The 21311-nt window shown below is 48.1% G+C and overlaps 1 protein-coding gene across 1 annotated transcript in view; it reads left to right on the top strand.

Annotated features, from left to right (window-relative positions):
* Window positions 1-21311, top strand: part of LOC119461797 (probable ATP-dependent RNA helicase DDX20) — a 95253-nt gene that overhangs the window by 14309 nt on the left and 59633 nt on the right. Inside the window, exons 2-4 of the mRNA XM_037723176.2 lie at window positions 536-630; window positions 3716-3884; window positions 8850-8961. Of these exons, the coding sequence (XP_037579104.1) occupies window positions 536-630; window positions 3716-3884; window positions 8850-8961 (376 nt within the window). The remainder of the gene's footprint in view (window positions 1-535; window positions 631-3715; window positions 3885-8849; window positions 8962-21311) is intronic.

Genomic DNA, 21311 nt, shown 5'->3' with positions numbered 1-21311 from the left:
TTTTTTTACAGCATGACAGTGAGTTGCTTTAGTAGTAGTGATGCATATAGGTTTGTGTAGTTATTGGACATTAACTGGTAACACTGGAGGTATCTGAATGAATCTTTTGTTTACTTTTCCTACATAGCATTTCAAAACCTTTTTTTTCATGCTTGGGCAATATACAGGTTTTCTAGCTGCTATTGTAAATGCCAGTGTATTTTGCAACAGTTTTCTCTCTATCCCTGTATATTGGTTATATGCATATTCATTTCCTCATTAGTACTACTGTTTATACAGAAGTCTGCTTTTTGGAATTGTTATGAGTGGTCTTTTATATTGGCATTATATTATTAGTTTAATTGTATTCTCTCCTTCCCCCAAGTAATGCCCTGAAAAGCACCTTTGGAGTAAATGAACTGTGGAAAAAGGTATACTGGTTACACCAAGCAAAATTTACCACAATTGTGACATTGTTACATCGAGGTCCCGACCATAATGCTGCTGCATTAGAAGCTGCACAGTGCATCTCATTTCCCTGTCCGATCCTTTGCAGACATGGTGGTGCAGGCAAAGTCTGGTACCGGCAAAACATGCGTCTTCTCCGTGCTCACCCTGCAAGCTGTCAACGTATCCCAGAATGCAGTGCAGGTGAGATTTGCTTGCGGCTGGTTGTTCTCCAAGTCTGTCCCTTGTTTAGTGACTGCTGTCAGCACACCGTTGACACCATGTACCAACTACATGAAAGGGAAAGATTGTCATCCACCCAGGGGGCGCACAGGTCCTTGAAATTCCTTGAAATTGAAAAGTATGTTTTCAAGGCCCTTGAAAGTCCTGGAATTCTTTTCTTTGCTTGAAAACCCTTGAATTTCTTGAACCCATATCAATTTTGCGAACAGCATTTTATTGCGGAGCCACGTGGACCCAGCAATCTTGCCATTTTAGAAACAGTAAGTACAGTAAAGAAAGAAAGAAAGAAAGCAAGACGTTGCACCCATCTGCGGGCCACACACGTTTGCCACACTCCTCTTTGATCCGCACGCCTTGCACGACACAACTTCGTCGCAGTCGCACAATCTTGCTCTTTCTCCCGTCTCCCTTCCACCCCTTTTCTGTTGGCGCTGTCGAACTCGTGTTTTGGAGGAGTGGAAAGGAGACCGTAGAAAGACTGGCGATGTGGCAAAATCCTGCTGCATCAGGTGCGTGGCACAAAAGCGGGTGCGGCGGCTTGCTTTTTTATTTTTCATGCAGCCCACGTGCTTAATCTTTGAACTTAAAAGCAAGCTTTAGCTCAGGGGCACCTATCCAAATACATGGAAAAGGAAAAACCATTTTTCTCGGCAACCACTGCACCGAATCTGACAAGGTTTGTTGCATTTAAAATAAAAAGACTAGTGACTGTTGATAGCGAATTTTTGATATAGGCCATCAATTTTTGAATAAAAATTGCTAAAAATCACACATTTTCAGAAAATGAAACTATCAAGTTTACAACTCTCTTACTCAGCAATGAAAAATGATATCACAGTTCTGTAAATTGCATGCAATAGTACATCTAAAGCAGACATATTTGATGTATTATACATTGCTCTCAAGTACACCACTAATCTCTGAGTAGTACTTTTGCAAAACCTTTGTAAACAACGTAACAAATTGACGTAATGTATAAATTAATATATGAAATTGGTCCACGTTGCAGGTTCTGACAGATGCAATTTACAGAACTGTTATATCTGTTCTTGGTGCAGAGTTGCAGGCTTGTAAACTTCGTACTTTTTTTTTTTAGCTTACCAATTCTTGGCAATATTTGTAGAAATATTCAAGCCCAAAGTGAACATTCCACTTCCAACAGTCACTGTAATTTAACTTTTTCTCTCAAATGCCACAAATTTCATTAAAATCAACCCAGGGGTTATCTCAGAAAAGCATATCTACATTTCGCATGCATTTGAATAAGCGGCGTTGGAGTTGGGGCCGTGGTAATGCTTCCTCTTAATCTGCGGTGGGTGCAAAGTCATCCCACTGTGGGCAGCACTATCAGCTCCCATGGCGGAGTGGGCGCGAAAGCTTCGCAGCCTTTGTTTCATACCGTCGATGTACAGATATTAGCGACACAGCATGAAAGGGTATCTTTGGTTGTAGACTCTCAAACTTTAAAAAAATAATTTTTTTTCCTCGTGAAATTTGTTTATTTTTCCGTTGCGCAATAATGCGACAAGCGTTACGGGCCTTTCCGTGCAAGAAGAATATGTCAGCGACTGTACTTAGTGCATAAAAAGTCCAATTTCAATATGACAGACAGACAGACAGACAGTTTATTTCGCATTCAGTTTTTACAAAAACAAAATGCCAGGACTGGAGCAAAAAGCTGCTTTCCAGCAGCTTGACAAGGGCTCCGGCCCTGATTGTATTTGGCAGTGAAGATATTAAGAAAAAAGAAACGAAAAAAAATAACACACAAGATATACATGACATATACATCGTATTTGACATTGTAATAACTAAATACAATTTAACATGAACATGTATTTACATTGCAATCATTTCTAATCGTGATTGTTTCCCAGTATAACACATTGATAACAATATTACTCCAATCATAATATGCATATCACAGTCACATATAAACGTCTTTAACATGTTTCCAACAACAATCTGAAAAGAAGATGTAACGAGAAAAAAAAAAAAAACGTATCAAGAAGCAAAAAGTGAAGCAAGAAGCAAAAATGACAAAGTGAAGTGCCCAATTTACAAACTTCGTGATGTCTAAATTTAGCTATAGTGTTTTGGAAACGTTTTAGTAAAATATTGCTGCATTTGGTGGTACTCTGCCCCCTTGAATAAGCTTTGACAGGGCCTTAAAGTTCCTGGAAAATCCTTGAATTTCTGTCTCTGAGACCTGTCCGAACCATGCCACCTGATAGTAGCATGAAGAAGGTACAAAGGATGGCAATAATTTCCTTTCATGAAACTTTGTCCACCTTTCGGTCTTCTGCAGAACTGGTTTCCATTGTGGAGCTACGTTCCACAGTGGCTAGGCTATTGTGCTGCCGAGCAGGAGGCTGGAAATCCCCGAAAAAAGAAACAGTTCACCTCAAAGTGCATGCTGTCTGAAACATGACAAGAATACGTGTGACACTCGGTTTTGCAAGGTTTGGGACATTCCACATTGTTTAATCCAGCTGGTACATCAGATGTTGCACTTCCTACTGCCGCATTTGCTGATTTAATAGATCTTAGGCCCTAAAAGTGTTGCTTTTCTGTTGCCTCCCATACTACTCTATCTTCCTTTGAAAAGCATGAGGAAATGATGTCTATCTTTTGTAAGTTGGCCTATTACAATCTGAAAGCTTTCAGTTTCAAGGGATCACTGGCTTTCAACTGAGAGCAGCTGTTGAGAGCAGCTATTGCCAGATTCACCTTCAAAATGTCCTGGCTCTTTGATAGAAATGCCATTCCAGAGTTGCAACACTGTAGCAATGCCACTTTTTTACTTCGATGATCAGATCAAAGAAACTTTATACGCCGAGCGTGGCCTCCAGGGACTCTCCATAAACTGATCATTGCAATTTCCCCTGCAACTAAGCAGTCTCTTGTGATCACACAAATATGAGGTTTCTATGATGGTAATTTAACATTCTAGATTGATTCAGTGCTTACCTTTGATGTTCTCTCAAACGTGCTGTGTAATTATTGCAATTGCTTAATCACAAACAAAGGTGTGTCATACATGCAGGTTCTGATCCTGGCACCAACACGTGAAATAGCCATTCAGTCATGTGACACGGTTTGCTGTCTTGGCTGCGACATGCCAGAGCTCAGGGCATATGCCTTCATCGGGGGTGTGCCGATAAAAGAGGACCTGCAGAAGCTGACGAGGTGCCACGTGGCCGTTGGCACTCTGGGTAAGGCACACTGGTTGTCGCAGGCTGGTGCACTTGTAGGCGGTTGTCATAAAGGAAGTTGGGAGTTCTTCTCGCCTTATCCTCGGGGGGAAGCATCTGTGTAGCTTCCTGTACACTTGCAGCACATGTGTGTCTTTGTTACTAGTATGTATGTGCCACTCTTTTCTGTAATGCCTTCAGGCCTGGAAAGTGTTCAATAACTAGACAATCGATGAATAAATAAATAAAAGGTCCATCTGCATTAGCAGACAATGCAAGTGAGGAACAGCTGACAGAGTTATCCGAGTTCTTGAATATATGGTAGGCTTCACAACTTCTCACGCCATGATGAATCTATATCAAGTAATCCAAAATTCAGGTCGTATTCTACAGTATAAACTTGGTGACAGTACAGATTTCATGGCGTGGCTCGAAATATTCATAACACCTAAAATGCATACGATTAAAACATATACACAAAAAAAAAAGTGGATTTACAAGGGATGTCAGAGTGCAGAATATATAGTAGATTTCGATTCGAATATCGAAGGAAGAAAAGAACAGCAAATTGAATATCAGGAAATTAATCACATAGTTTAATGCTTGCAAATCTTGGGCCGGAAAACATCACTGCACATACTCAGCAGGCTCCTAGCATCGGATAACAAGAGTGTAGTAAGCTATCAGTAAGTTAAGATACCTAGAAATCAATATGTAGAGTGTGGTTTACATTTATTAGAGGGAACTCCGTATAAGTATGCCAGCACGGTTTGCAGCTCACTTATAGTATGTGAAGGTCTGGAAAATATTTTTTTTTATCACTATAGAATGTTGAATTTAATCAAATGCTATTTCCCCTCTGAAGCTAAAGAAATAGGCTTTCCCATCTTTACTGCAGGCGGGTTATTGTAAGACTAACCTGCATGACAGATGAAAGCACGAACCACACATCATGTGACTCAATTAAGGTGAATTAAGGCACAGTTAATTAACATATATAGTTAATTAAGGCACTCGAACCCACAACGTTTGGTGGGAATCGAACCACAACCATTTGGGCAAGTAAAACCCATGACCTTTGGTGTTAATAAAAGTGAAATTAATTCAGGCACAGTTCATTAAGATAGAGTTAAGGCACTCGAACTAACAACCTTTGGTGGGAGTCAAACCCTTGGCCTTTGGTGGTAAAGAAGGTGAATTTAATTAAGGCACAGTTAATAAGATAGAGTTATGCCACTCGAGCCTACGACCTTAGGTGCGAGTCGAACCCTCGACCTTTGGAATTAGAAGGGATGACTAAGCGAAGTACACTAAATGAATTAAGGGGGATGACTGAGCGAATTAAAAGGATGAGAAAGCAAATTAAGAGGGGTGACTAAACGACATAGATTAAGCAAATTAAGGGGGATGTGTACGTCATGTTTCCCTCTTTAATGCGTCAGCACTTGGGCTTTCGCCTTCAAGTAGTCTTAGGGATAACATAAGAGACCCTGTGAATTTTTGAATTACAAGCAGCTACTTGCGAATGCGCCTCTCAAATTGCGCGCCATATGACCTAGAGCAAGTGCCAAAGTGGAGCAGCATCATTTTTCGTGTAAAGTCCAGTTTCCTAGCTCGCCCCACGCGCTGTATTCTTTGGGTGCAAGTGAAAGTGTGCGAGGGTGTGCCGAGAAGGATGGTGGCTTGATGAGCACCATCTTTCCATGGGAGCGATGAGAAAGGGGGAGAGGAACGAGCTTGCGGTAATGGCGATCAAGCGTGCGTGTGGTGAGGGGGGCCAGGTTGTTGCACGTCTCTTTCTAGGGCGGCCGTAGCGGTGCATGGCTGTCAGCGCAGCTGAGCGCATACACATCCCGTGCCTTGTTTGGGAACTAATCTACCATGTGTGGAAAGAGTGGCCGTGCCGAGATGAAACGTCATCATATGCGCTTGTGATGAGCAGGTTCGTTTGTCTAATATTTCTGGCGGTTCTCTGAGGTGGAGCCTCCCAGAACCCAATCGAGGACAAAGCCGTTTGTTGGGAAACACACACACAAACTTTTAATGAAACTAGAAACGAAAATTAACCCATAAACACAAACACACAAAGATAACATGAAAACATGTAGCTAGAACGCTAATGATATGAGGCAAGTTCGGGCAGGCTGCGGGTGTGAGTATGCACTACAGTCTCGACGCGAAGCAGCGGAGACGAGACGACGAGATAAGCGGTGTTCGTCTCACCAAAAGTCGTTGTGTCGGAACGTCGTACAGGCTGCCAGAGCGTGGCAGCTCTGGCTCGGAGGGAGAAGACAGGCGGCTCGGTAGCACGGGTTGACGGCGGCGGCGTTCTGGCCGGGCAGCTGGTCGTGGAGCTCGGGCCTGTAGCCCGAGAGCTCTCGTTCTGCCCACGGGCGCAGACGCTTGCCGGCCTCGGGCAGCAGTTCTCGAACGGATGGAGTAGCGGCGCCCAGGAATGGGTTGGCAGGAGGCCCCGGCCGGGTGAAGTCCTGGTGGCTCGGATCCGGAACCCGACGGCCGTCTTCAACTCCCGATCCGGTGGCCAACCTTGTCCTGGTGCCGCTTCTGGAACTCCTCCTCCTACTACCAGCGCGGCTCCTTTTTCTGCTGCTCTGGTCGATTCGTCGATTTCTCATTGGCTGCTCGAGGCTCCGTGTTCCTTTGTGATTGGATTCGCTTTCTTTTGGTGTTTTTCTTGTGCCGCGTGTTCGCGCGCCGGACGGTCTTCGGCGTCGTCGTTTTCGGCGCGGCGCGTGCTCTACTTGTCGTCTGCTTCTTGTTTGAATGTACCGCACCTTGCCGCACACCACAAATATCACCGTCGCGCACCACACATCACAGCGCTGTCTTCCCACGCGTGTAGTACTGGATGTTACGTAACCTTGAGTTCCGGAGACACATTGAAGCGAGGGGGTCGACAAAGCATTCGCTCCCCACTGCTGGCACTTTTCATGATAGCGTCATTCCACTGCGGGCGACACGATCAGCCCTGGAGGCAGAGTGGATGCAAAAGCATGACTGGCTTCACTTCGTACCGCTAATGCAAAGACATTGTCAACACGATATGAAACCGTATCTTTGGTTGCCAACTCTCAAATTCAACAAAATGAATTTTTTCACGTTGAAATTTGATTTTTGAGATTGCCCAATAATCAAAAAATTTTTGTGGCCCCTTCCGTGTAAGAAAAATTCATTGGCGACTCTACCAAGATAAACGTACTCCTTTACAGACTCTAGAGGCTGACTGGCGATCCTGAATGCTCATGCTCTTGCCAGGCAATTGAACATTATCTTTGTCTTCTGCACATTAATCTTGAACCCCACTCTTACACTTTCTCGGTTAAGATCCTCGATCATTTGTTGCAATTCGTCCCCATTGTTGCTGAATAGGACAATGTCATCTGCAAACCGAAGGTTGCCGAGATATTCGCCGTTGATCCTCACTCCTAAGCCTTCCCAGTCTAAGAACTTTAATACTTCTAAGCATGCAGTGAATAGCATTGGAGAGATTGTGTCTCCTTGCCTGACCCCTTTCTTGATAGGTAACTTTCTACTTTTCTTTTGGAGAACTAATGTAGCTGTGGAATCTTTGTAGATACTTCCCAAGATATTCGTGTATGCCTCCAGTTCTCCTTGATTGCGCAATCCCTCTATGACTGCTAGTATCTCTGCTGAATCAAATGACTTTTTATAATCTATGAAAGCCATATAGAGAGGTTGATTGTACTCCGCAGATTTCTCTATTACCTGGTTGATGACATGGATGTGATCCATCGTAGAATATCCCTTCCTGAAGCCAGCCTGTTCTATTGGTTGGTTGAAGTCAAGTCTTATATCGACTTTGTTATTTGGAGGTTTAAGTGTATTACGAATTCGTTTCACACCGAAATTCATACCAGCTGTAATCGTATCACGAAGGTTTTACGGTATATGTAATGCTGTCCTCACATTTAACCCGAACAGAGGAGCGAGCAGCCTGCGTGTCAGCACCAAGAAACAGCACCAGCTGGAATTGTCTCGAATCCAGCCGATGCCGATTCATGGCACTGACATTCATGAAGGCTGCTTGCTCCTGTGTACGGGTGAAGTGTGACGGCGGCAGTAGTATACATGATTTGCTGTGTTTATAAATGATAGGTCAACACGAAAAGCCAGGCAAGACAGCTGCTCTTTCTATACCGTACAAATGTTTTTTTTTTTTTTTTTTTTTCACAGTACCTGCCTGCACACATTTATCCTTCTTTTGGGTACATTTTCTTTTTGCAGAGTAATGTTTGCCAACTTGATGCTGTGAAGTTTCTGCACTTGTATTTTTCATATACTGGCCAGCCTGAGTGTTGATGTGACAGGCTCGTACTATCCATCATAACCATACAGGACTTCTACGAATCATCCTAGTAGTGTGGTCCTGTACTCCTTAGGCAAGAAAACATGTGAGACCTGTCTAAGGAAATTGCAAGAACGGCTCGCAGTTCTGGCCTGCTTTACAAGGCAGCATGGCTGGTTCTTGCTGTCCATGAAAATGATACGAGAAACTGTTCAGAAAATAGCCAGGCAAAAGCAACTTTGCAAGTGTACTTGTTATTTGTTGAAAAAATAGCCAGATGCATGATACACCCATTTCCAAATTTGCCCAGTGCACTTATCTGCACTGCACATTTGCATTACTAATGGCGGCAACATTGGCGATTCAAATGAAGATGAAGCGCCAGCTGCACATGCTGGGGCTTGTCTCTTGTGAATGGTTTCGTCACTAGAGCCTCGCTTGACATTTTCTGTGTCAGAAGGCGAGCAAACTGCGCCTATATGCACTCTTTCCAATATTGCACAAAACTGCCATTAGTTTGGGAAGCTCCCTCGCGGGAAAGCTAGCTTTACAATCGTGAAAATGTTTCATTGTGTGTAAATTGCAAATTTGGAAATGAGTGTATTATGCATCTGACTATTTTTCCAGTGAGCCGTTCTAAACGCCCTGTGCTGGTGCAGGGCGGCTGCTGCAGCTGATCCAGCAGGGCCAGCTTTCCCTGGAGTGGGTACGCCTCCTGGTGCTGGATGAGGCAGACCAGCTGCTCGGGGAAGGGTTCCAGGAAGACCTCAGGTGGGTGCCAGAAATGGCCACAACTGCTAGCATCCTTGCAGTGGGCACGTTGCCGCATCTGTTTTGTCAGACTGTGTGTGATGTGTGTTATCGGATTTGTGTCATTGCACAGGGTGGGCTCGTACTATCGGTGTGTCTACTCATATTAGAATGTTGTAGCCACATGTAGAAGGACCAGCACGTCCTTTCAATGTGTACCCATCGGAACAAATTACTCTGGCACATTCTCAAACTTGAGCAGCTATATCGAGTTAATCTAGAAGGTACAGTGAGGTCCCTAAACTAGGCCAGTGGGCGACAGCCATGTTATTCAATTGAAGAGATACTTACTGAGCTTCTTGCTAATGCAATGGCATAGCGGTACCGTGGTTTAGAGGGCACGAATTTGCCCACTAAACATTTACCTTCCAAGATCATGATTTGCCTGCCTGCCGGCCAGCCAATGCTCGTCACGACCATGTGGCAATATGCACCTCTTGGGCCAAAAGTTTGAAAACTACTTTGCATGGGACCGCTGCTGTTCAATGGTTGTGTACACTCGTGAAATTAGATACACAGGAGTACAGTCGCCGACCGTTTATTCGGACGCTGAAAATTCGGACATGCTCGTTTATTCGGACACCTTCGCGGCACCGCCACTCCTCCCATTGAAGTAATGTATAACCACGACCGATAGTTCGGACACTCTACAGCGCGCCGTTCGATTTTTCGGACTCCGGCGGCCTGGTCAGATGCGACGTCGAACGCCACGATACGGTCACAACAAGCTGGCCGCGATGTTTACATTTTGCTAGGTTGCCAGCACTGAAAGGGCGCGCTTGCTATGGTAGGATTGCTGTTGTCTAAATCCACGCAGCACCTACAAGTGTCAGTTGCGGATCTCGAAGGCTATACTTTTGTTGGCTGCACCTATTGGTTGTCGTGTTTCGGATTTAGCCAGTCCAGTATCCATTGACTATACCGCGGCCAAACAGCAGGCCAGGCCAAGCCAAGCCAGCGTGCTTGGAAGTCGGTGCTCGGCTTTTGCGTTGTCAGTTGTTACGTGACCTAGGCCTTGTCAACAGCTACCTTTCAAGTCTCGCTTCTTTTGCTTAGTGCAGGGGTTCTCAAGTACGTTCATCCCAGGGAACCCTGCTAAGCTCCATAAAGTGCCAAGGAAACCCCCCCCCCCCCCTTGAATTATGTTTCTATTTAGCACAAGACCAGTGCGTCAGCTGAAATTCTCTTCATCTCATGACTGATTAGCGCTAGCAGCGGCGAAGGCCTCGCGACATCCTTCGCGGCGCGCGTTTTCATCTGAGACGCGCTTTGCAACAACGGGCGCACACCCCGATTATTTTTTCGCCACTCAGCTGCTCACCAACAAATTGTCCGTCCATCGCGATGTAGCCGGTGCTTTTTATTTTCGACAGCTTTGCACTGAGTCAAAGCGAAACTACTGCTTGCCGCAGCCGCTGCGGACGAAACCGCGGCCGCTATCGACGCGATCATCGACGGCGACCTTGCGGTTCAGAAGGCAGGCGGCTGACGCACGCACGCACGCACGCACCAAGTCAAAACGAAACTACCTTTCGCTGCAAGAAGTGCGGACGAAACTGCGGTCGCTATCGACGCTGCCATGGGAGGCGACTACGCAGTTGTGAAGGCACGCAGCCGATGCGCGCATCGAGTGAAAACGAAACTACTATTTGCCGCAACCGCTGCGGACGAAACTGCGGTGGTTATCGACGCGATCAGAGATAGCGACTACGCACTTACAGAAGCACGCGGCTAGCCGCCGACGCGGCTCGCGGCGATAAACGCAAGAATAAAGGCTTTAAAGGCACAATCAGGCACGAAGCGTTTCGGCGTTGCTGTCAGTCACGTCACTCAGTGCCGCGTACGATTGCCGCTGAGGACCACGGCGATGCGGACTGCGCCGCTTCGTTTCGGTTGGACGCTACGCCGTTCTTGCTCTTCTGCGGCGCGCACTTGCGGTGCTCCGCGTTTTTTTTTTTTTTTTTAATTTTTCCTCCAACGTATAGGTCAGTGCGCACGCTATCGGCACCTACCCTATCTACAAATAGGAGAAAGGCGCATGGTGGTAAGCTACCGCCTCGCGCGCTTCCCGTTCTGAGAGGTTGGGTGGCTACAAGCTGCTTGCGTATTTATTGCGCAGTTCGCGCGTTGCTGTTACGCACTGTGATGTGCTTTTTGCATGGAGGAAAAAAAAAAGAAGGAAATTTTTTTTCCTTCCTCCATGGCTTTTTGGCACTCGGGCATGGGTAGTGGAGGTTCTTTAGATCAAGCGCACCTCGTGTTTGCCGTTTTAGACACTTGTCGAGAGTGGGGCCAGGGAAAATTTATCAGTGCTCGCGAAACCCCGAGCAGGGGCCTGCGGAACCCGTAGGTTCCGCGGAACCCACTTTGAGAACCCATGGCTTAGTGTGTTAGGCCTGATTTGCTTTTTCGATCTCGTCCAGTCGTCGCGTAGTGCGAAATGGCTCCGACGCCTCACGTGCCATCTGCGCCGACGAGACGCGGCAATTACAAGACTCTGTCTATAGCGATAGCCAGACACTGTCGGAAATAAGGCTGACCTGATCGCGTGTAAGCATGCATCTGTACAGTCGCGCATTGACAATTTTTTCCGTCCACTGGGACCATAAAGGTACTTTTTTCTGGCGAATCCTTTTTTTCGGACTCTCGATTATTAGGATTTTTTCGCGGTTCCCGTCGAGTCCGAATAAACGGTCGGTGACTGTACATGCAAAAGCCATTCTATGATTACAGTGTTGACCGCTTATAACGTGAGTCGCCGGAGTCGTGAATAACTGCACTATAAGCGGTACTGCACTATAACCAAAACAAAGATTTTCAAGCTCTGCATGTATGCAAAACATGTAGACCAAGCATGTAGACACGCTTTGTACTATCGCGCACACATTGCGATTACGTTTTCGTCAGTGAGCTGGCGAAAACATAATCGCGATGTAGCCGGTGCTCTTTAAGCTCGACAGCTTTGCACCGAGTCAAAATGAAACAACAGTTTGCCGCAACCGCTGCGGAAAAAACCGTGACCGCTATCGACGTGATTATGAACGGCGACTTTGCAGTGCTGAAGGCACGTGCCCGACGCACGCACCGAGTCTGGACGAATTATCTACCGTTCGCTGCAACTGCAGTCGAAACCACGGTCGCTATGTATGCGGTCATCGATGGCGACTACGCAGTTTTTTTGGCACGCGGCTGACTCGCGCGCGTACCTAGTAAAAACGAAACTACTGTTCACCGCAACCGCTGCGGAGAAAACCGCGGCCGCTATCGACGCGATCGTGGATGACGACCACGCAGTTACGAAAGCCCATGGCCAACGCGGTGTTATGCGCAGCGGTAAACGCACGAATACAGGCTTTAAAGACACGAATAGGCTCGAAGCGTACCGGCGTTGCTGTCATTCACGTACGTTTTCAACTGATCGCCGTGGCGATGGGGACTCCGCCGCTTCGTTTAGGTTGGACGCTAGCGCCGTTCTTGCTCTTTTGCTTCGCACATTTGCGGCGCTCCTCGAGCTCCGAAAGTAGTCCGAATTAACTGATGTGCCTCCAAATAAGTCCGAATTAACGAGAGTTTGATTGCATTGAATAATGCACACGCCGGCCGGGGAGCACGCACCTTGTTGAGAAGCGTGCTCGCTGCCGCCCTTGTCGTCGAGATTTTCCCGCGGAAGCCGCATTATAACCGGTATTTCGTCTCACGCGGCTCCACTATAACTGGTATGTGTATACACGGAGTGCTATGGGAAAATGAACGGAAGTTTGAAAAGACTGTACTATATCTGGTCCTGCACTATAAACGGTTACGTTATAAGTGGTCTATACTGTAGTTAGAAAATTATTTCAGGGCCCCTTTCATGTGACCTGCTTAAAATGCACGATAATTGGAGCACAGTTTCGTACGTGGAAAAACAGACTATTCATGTCATCGAAACCTGATATGGTAGCCTCATGGCACTTGGCACCACTGCAGCCTACATACACACACATACACACACTATGACCATGCTGCCAAAAGCTCAGTCCACCAGCACTCAATGGGAGAAGGGGGGAAAGTGGGTTCCCCTGGGTTTCCAACAAAAGTGCACAGTTGGTATGGGAAATATGGCAGCCTTCAGCGACATGATCATTTTGTAGCCTTCAACCACTGCACTGGCTGACTGGCACGCCATTTAGTGCTTCGTCAATCGGAGCCATGTTTATGCGGTCGAGATCTCATTAAAAAGTTAAACAACTTGGGAGTTCCCGTCCTTTGCTCGTCAAGCTCAGCAAGTCAAGAGGAAGGTGTGAACTTAGAGGCAGTATTGACAGATGTGTTTGCACCAGAATTAGGCCTATTCAAGGTACCACCCGCGCACCTGTATGTGAAGGAGGGGGTGGTGCCGAAGTTCTTTAAAGCAAGACCGCTGCCATACGCCACGAAGGACAAGGTGGACGTCGCGTTAGACAGGCTATTGACATCTGGGGTGCTTTCTCCAGTGGGTATTCTGAGTGGGCAACGCCCATTGTGCCGGTTGAGAAAGCAGACGGGTCAATCCGGATTTGTGGGGATTCAAATCAAATCAAATCGTTTTTATTTTTTCCAAAAATACACATTGAAAATGGATGCTAGGGCAAAAAGCTGGTTCAAACAGCTTGACGAGGCCCTAGCAACCATGATGTGGCAGTAGTTTCGACACGTCACATTTCGTTGTTAACAAAGGAACGTAAAAAAACACATACATATTATAAAGGATAGCAAAAAAGTTGAATATTTACAAAGTACTATAGTAATTACACAATAGTGAGCATATGTCAGTAAAGCAGACAATGATGACAAAGCTATCGATTAAAAAAAAAAAAAAAGAAAGGAAAAGCAGAACAAAAGGATAAGAAACGATATGTTTTTACAAGAAACTCTCATTATACAACAGTGAAAGTTACACACTAATATAAGTAAAGCAAAACAAGGATAACAAATAATCGTTTGCTTACACTAGGAATACTAGTGGTTGAAACACAGGAAAACAAAAACAAATAGTCAGAGGAAATGCGCATCAATAAAATGTTGTCTTATTTCGCTTAAAGTGTAATGATTAATGTCGGTATACTTATTTAATATAAAGGGTAAGTTGTGTTCCAACATCTGCAATTTATAATTTGTGCGGAAGCTTGGGAGGAACCATGTAGGATCACTCCTAGTGTTAACCCGTTTATTGTGAAATTGTAGTGATGCGAGTCCTGTTAGAAATTCCCAAAATGCAGTAGATGAGAAGCGGAAGGAACGTAAAATGCGTAAAATGGATTACAAGTTAATCGTCAACACAGCGTGCGGAATGGAACAATACCCACTTCCCGTGATAGACGACCTTTTTGCTGCACTCAATGAAGGAGACGTGTACAGCACATTGGACCTGAGCGACGCATACAATCTGATACCACTGGATGAAAAGTCCAAGAAGCTAACTGTAATAAACACCCATCGGGGCTATTTTGTTACAATTGCCTGCTGTTCGGAGTGTCGTCAGCACCGGCTATTTTTCAGCGTACCATAGAAATCATCCTGACGGGCGTTCCAGGAGTGCAAGTGTACTTGGATGATGTGCTGGTTGCGGAAAAGAAGCTTGAGGGGGGAAATGCTCTCAGAGCGGTACTTCTGCGTTTCCGCGAGTGTGGTGTGAAGCTCTGAAAAAGCAAGTGTATCTTTCGGAGGCCTGAGGTTTCGTACCTGGGTCATAGGATCAGCAGCGAAAAAGTGCAACCCCTGGAAGAGAAACTGGAAGCTGTAATGATGGCTCCGAGTCCTAAGAACGTAAGTGAAATGCGTTCTTAATTTGGTCTTCTTAGGGACTACAGTAAGTTTCTTCCTAACATGGCTAGCTTGCTTGCTCCGCTCTACGACCTGCTGAGCTAGTGTAGAAGGGACGTGACGGCAGCTGTACGAGCCGTGCCGTCGTCCCTACTCAGAAGGGCGAAGGCGGCGAGCCGAGCGACGGGGCTGCGACGACCAGCGTGGCTTGCTTCTGGAACGACACTGCGCGTGCCGAGCTTGCGCCTCGAGCACGCGCTGCGCTTCTTTATTTTTTTTCTTCGACAGCCGGCGCTGAGGCACCGGCTGAGAGCGCCGACCAAAGCGCGCCCCACGTTGCGGCGTCGGTGGGCGCTACAGGGCCCCCCGCCCAGACGGAACGGCGAATAAACAAGTTTTTCCAAGTGCAAGAAAGGTCCGTGGGCAGTCCAAGTAGCGAGTCCGTTGGAGGCGAATAGAACTGGCAAGTCCTTCCGGTGGACGAGGCTGCGAGTGGCGTTGCGGACGCACGGTACACAGAAGGCCAGCACGGAGAGGGTGAAGGCAGACGCCTCTGCAGCAGTTCACGCAGACCTGGCGGAACGAACGGGAACCGTGCGCAGTCATTGGTGGGCACGACAAGCCGCTAGCACGGTCGTCACGCGCTCGCAGACGCGTCAGCTCTGGTGAGTGTGGCTTAAGCACGCGCTTGTCAGGGTTTGCCCTACCCATCGTAGAGGTCGCAAGCTGCAAACATCTGCGCGCGACACCGCCCGAGTCAAGAGAAGAGGGTCCGGGACGCACGGGCCGGAGTCTCGGTCTTGCCACGGTCAACGGCCTTGGACGGGATTGGCGCTCGTGACAGCCAGGAAGGCGTCGTCGGACGACGCTCGATGATGGCATCGGTGCGGGTAGTCGAAAATCTGGGACAGCCGGAGCAGAAGCAGCCGAGTCATGTTGCCTGGAGATATCCAACGTGGGCACGACGCGAAGGACAGGATGAGACGGTGGACGCGAGACTGCATCGCGGCTCGCTTCGCGGGATGATGGTGTCAGTCTAGCTGCCCTATCCTTGTCGCGCGATGATTGTGCACAGCCCCCGACGTCTGACTTGGCATCGTGGTCGCCAGAAGGGCCCAATGGCAAGTCGGTCGAATAAGAGGACGAGCAGCGCAGGGCAGGGCCGAAGGTTACAGCTGCTGCGTCGCTCTCGATGGCTTGTAGGTGCCGCGGTGTATCGACAGTTGGCAAGGTCGGAGGCAGCGGAGACGGCACGAGGCAGGGCTCTTGCGTTGACCCGGAGGTTCGCTCAGCCAGCAGCGTAGACAAATCGGGTGAAGCATTGGTCGGGGACCGAATAGCAGGAGCGATGTCGTTGGCGCCAGACCCGATGGCGTGAGGCACAGGAGCCGGCGTAGGGTCAGTGATGGCACCACTGTCGCGTATCATCGTTGGAGGCGAGCAAGGCGATGACGTGGCCGGTGTCATGGTCGTGACGATACCCTCGGTGACGCCATTATGCGCGTACTCGCACGTAAGAGACCCCTGGAGAGAGCCGGAGGCCGGGGACTGTGCGGTAGCGCATCGGGTTGTCGCCGAGACGGTATCGGGGCAAGTCGAGGGAGGAAGGCTTGCCTGGTGCTGGCTTCCGGGCACAGGTTGAGATGTGGGTAGCGCTGGCGGCGGGAACGCAGGCAGCGATTCGCGCACCGTGCGGTCAGCCACTGGAAGAGGGTGGTAGGCAGCGCCAAAGAAGTCGAGCACGCACTGCCGCAGTTCGTCGTACGGGCGTGGGCCAGGCGATGGAACTGCCGAGGTGGAGCTGGAGAGCAAGCGGCAGGACATCGAGGAGTACCGCGTGCTTGAACTCCTGGATCCAGATGTGGTTAAGCTCCAGAGCCGCCTCGAACTGAGCGAACCATGCGCCGACGTAGCTGGACGAGAATGGCGGCAGTGGTGGGTCGAACTGCAGCTCCGGCCAGTGAGCCATGGCAGCGTGTCGCTCGGTGGAACGCGCGTTCTCCCGGGTCACCAATGTAGAAGGGACGTGATGGCGGCTGTACGAGCCGTGCCGTCGTCCCTACTCAGAAGGGCGAAGGCGGCGAGCCGAGCGACGGGGCTGCGACGACCAGCGTGGCTTGCTTCTGGAACGACACTGCACGTGCCGAGCTTGCGCCTCGAGCACGCGCTGCGCTTCTTTATTTTTTTTCTTCGACAGCCGGCGCTGAGGCACCGGCTGAGAGCGCCGACCAAAGCGCCCCGCGTTGCGGCGTCGGTGGGCACTACACTAGGATTCCCACTATGTATGGGGACCGAAACAGCAAGAGGCATTTGACGAGTCGAAGATAGCACTGCAGCAAGTAAAGATGCTAACGCATTTTGATCCCACCAAGCCACTGTGCCTTGAGGGTGATGCTTCACCGCATGGCATAGGAGCGGTGCTCTCTCATCGGGTTGGAAGTATCGACAAGCTGATAGGGTTCCGCTCGTGAAGGCTGTCTAAAGCGGAAAGAAATTACTCTCAACTCGAGCAGGAGCGCTGGCGTTGGTGTTTGGGGTGAAGAAGTTTCGGGACTAACTGCTTGGGCGATCGTTTATACTGGTTACAGATCACAAGCCATTGGTGGGTCTGTTCCGAGTAGACCGTCCGACGCCTCTCATGGCCGCTGCCCGGATCCAGCGTTTGGCACTGCTGCTGGGAGCTTACCAGTACAAGATCCAGTATAAGCCGGGTCCGGACAACCAAAACGCAGGACGCCCTCAGTCAACTGCCGTTGGAGACCCCGGAGGAAGCTGCAGAGGAGTGACCAGAGTACGTGCACTCGTTGCTACCATTTGACAACACGCACCTTTCGTCACGGGTGCTCCGGCAGATGACATCAAAAGACGAACTACTCAAGACGGTATGAGGTTTCATAGTTAACGGCTGGCCACATGACCAGAAGGGGGTCCCATCTGCGCTTGCAGCCGTATTTATCCAGGAAGTTAGAGCTAACGGTTATTCATGGTCTTGTGCACTGGGGCCATTGAGTCATGCCAGCTGCAGCTTGTGAACAGATGCTGGAACTCCTTCACAAGACGCACCGGGAGCCTCTGCAATGATGGCGGTCGCTTGCACGAGGGTCTGGTGGCGCAAACTGGACAGTGACATCGAACAAATGGTGCGTAATTGTACCACATGTATACAATCCAGGCCTATTAGCTCCGAGAACGACCTACAGGGGTGCTGCGAGCACTGCTCGCATGACGTCAGGGCAAGGACTCGCGCCTGTCGTCTGCTCAGTTCGGGGGTGTCTGGGCGCAATGCTTTCTTTAGTACGCTCTCCTTCCTTATACTAGTACACTTATGGTGGTCGCCTCAAATATATTTCACGATGTTCTCGTAAAAATTTATTCAGGGGTTATTTCCTAGACCACAATATATTTCACAAAGGCAACGTTACAGTACCAGCCGACTAAGCTCAGTCCTGCGCAGTGCGGGTTGCTCATGCACGGATCAACACTCTGCAGCGGTAGCTCGCGCGGATAAGAAAAGCGTAAACACAAAAACAGGATAGCACAATCCAGTTAACCGACTATACTTGCTGGGGTGCAACAATTGTGTAACAGAAGCCACAACCTTTACCTTGAATTTAACTCCAGAAAACTTGTTTGCTTAGGACGAGTACTTCATGGTCAAATTTATTTTGCATTTCTTCACAGAAACTTTCGGCAGCATGCACGAGGACTGAAATAACACTGCAGTCTAGATTCTGCCGATCAATTTTTTTTAACTGCTTCTCAAGATTAAGCTGTTATATGCCGCTTTATTTTAAACGGCGGTAACTTGCAATAAATCTAATTGAGGCTTTCAGCTGTTTGCACCAGACGAGACGGTGTGTACCAATATTTATTCCCTTTACAGGGATGCACGTTCAATTGTGTTCAGCAATTTACAGGTGCTTATTGATTGGGAAGCAGCAGTTATGACTGATCTGTTTGGCTTTGAAACTGACACAGCTGCTCGGCACAGCTTTTGGGGCAAAATATGCCTTTTATACTGCATGGCTGAAGCTAGCAGGAAGCTGAGGCTTCACTCATTATACTAGTAGTATGGGACACATTGAAGATATCATCCACCGGAGGAGGTCTAAAATCAAGTGAATTCATATGAAGCTTTTGATGTCTTTTTTATGAGGCGGCTGTACGAGGCAGCCTTTTAAGAACTGGTCAGGAGAATAGTTCTCACTTAGTATAATAAACCAGTTAGGTTGTGACATCATTATGTAGAAGGTACACGCATCTTCCTCTCGAAGGCAGCCTAAGCTGCACTCTAGTGCCTCGAGTATGCTTTAGGCATTGCAATTGGAGCTGTAAAGAACTGCTTTACGGTTTCAATTCGGAGTTGTAGTGAACAGATGGGTTTCGCGAACAATGCGCGCCTCGCCCCAACGCCGTAAGGACAGTGGGTTGCCAGCGTTACGAGGAGGGGTGCACCACAGTGTCGATTAAGACTGCTGCAGCTGGGGCACTATGAAACATTTCATCGCTTGTAATGGCTTGGCTCTAGATCTTAACCATGAGGCTTTTCTTTCAGGTAATTGCTGTTATGGTGTTCATGAAGTTTATACTATATGTGATGCGCAGTTATGTTAACAGCCATGAACAATGCTTTTCTGGGTGCTGTTTCGGAGAACGGTGAAATTAGTAGCAAACTTTTTCATATAGAATGTGCACCTACATCTTCCTTTCATGCATTATTACAGTGGCCACATTTGAATAGAACAACTCGCCAGAGCAATAAGAACCTTGAAAGCTTTGCAGGCAGTATCGTTCTAATATCATACCGAGATTGCTGTTCCATGTAAAATGCAATGTCTGCCATAATTAAGTATTAAGGGAAGGTTATGCTTTGAGCTAAGCATCACACAAAATTTTTCGTGCTGAATTTCAAGACATTATCCTTTCGCGAAATTTATGGACACACACGGCGCCCCTCTGCATTGCAAAAACTGTAGACCCCTTCAGCTCTACATAGCTTGCGATATTCGAGCTGCAAGTTTTCACGGTTGATGCATTTCTGAAAAAGAAATTGCAGCTTCGGGGTGGCAGGAGCAAGCACCCGAAACATACTTCAGGAAGTATCGCTGGCGCAGCATGCACGAAGCCAATGAGCGCGCGCAGCAGCCGAGCAAGCCAGTGCGAGCGACGTCCTGGCTGTGATGTCACTCACCAGAGGTCGCCACTCTAACTTGTAGCCGCTAGTGCCACCAGCCAAGCTGCCTGCTAACTGGCCGATGACACAGGAGATCTGGTCATGGGTGCATGTGGATTTTGCAGGGCCGCTTAATGGTGCGATGATTTTGGTGGCAGTGGATTCACATACCAAGTGGATCGAGGCAGTCACCATGACACGCCACGGCCGAAGCTATGATCACAGCACTGTGTGAGATTTTCAGCCGGTTAGGCATACCAAGGGCGGAGGTAAGCGACACCGAAACGCAATTCACATCCGACACATTTGCCAAGTTTTTGACGACAAATAACGTCAAGCATTTGCATACTGCACCTTACCACCCACAATCTAACGGGTTGGCAGAAAGGGCCATTCGTACCATCAAGGATGGGTTGAAGAAGCTCCAAGTGGGCAGTCTGCCTACGCATAGCAAGGCTTCTTTTCAACTGTCGAAGAACTCCTCAGGAAGATGGAAAGTCTCCGTCACAGGGGCTTTTGGGATACCAAATTCGTTTGCACCTGGACACCTGCCTTCCTCTACCGGTGTCTTTTCTCTTATGCACACAGGAGAACAGCGGAAGTATGCTCGGCCATGGTGACTCCATCTGGGCACGCAATTTCGGCGAAGGAGAACGGTGGCTTCCAGGAACGGTAAAAGGAACAACGGGCTTTCGCATGGTCACCATCCAGATGGCTGGGGGTGAGCTCCAACGACACTTGGATCAAGTTCGTCCGTGCCAGCACCCAGATAAAGGAAGTAAGCCCTCTCTAAAAGAAGAAACAGCATCGGTGCAGGGAACAGCGTCGGTGCCTCCTGGAGAAACAGCGCTGGCACAATCCCTTCCCGTTAAAGATAAGTTGGTGCCGGATTTACGACGGTCTTGCTATAACAAGAAACCAGTGGACCATTATTCACCTTAAGGATGGAGGATTGTTGTAGCCTGACGTTACCTTGAAATCTTTGTATCGTGACGTCACTGCACGTGGTTTGCCTTTCCCGAGCCGCCGCTATAAAAAACGCCAGGCTCACACAATAAAATGTTCGGTATCACAGCAATCTGCGTATTGTCATTATGTTCCAGCCACCCTTGATCACTGCTTGGAATAGAGCGGTATAGCACTGCCTAAGAGTACAAAAAGTGGGACAAGAAAATTTTATGTCGTCAGTACTTGAGCACTCCTTTGACCTAATGTAGAGTGCACGTGAGCCGAGAAGTTTGCACTCCTGTTCGACGTTCTTGCGCAGCCTCTACCTGTGCCACATATGTCAAGTATCAAACGTGTTCATAGATTAGGAAGGCCAGATGCCACTAAAACAAGACCAATCATTCTT

The sequence above is a fragment of the Dermacentor silvarum genome, chromosome 8, assembly GCF_013339745.2.
Source record: "Dermacentor silvarum isolate Dsil-2018 chromosome 8, BIME_Dsil_1.4, whole genome shotgun sequence".
Taxonomy (NCBI): Eukaryota; Metazoa; Arthropoda; class Arachnida; order Ixodida; family Ixodidae; genus Dermacentor; species Dermacentor silvarum.
The sequence above is the reverse complement of the archived record's forward strand: the minus strand, read 5'-3'. Positions and strand labels throughout refer to the sequence as shown.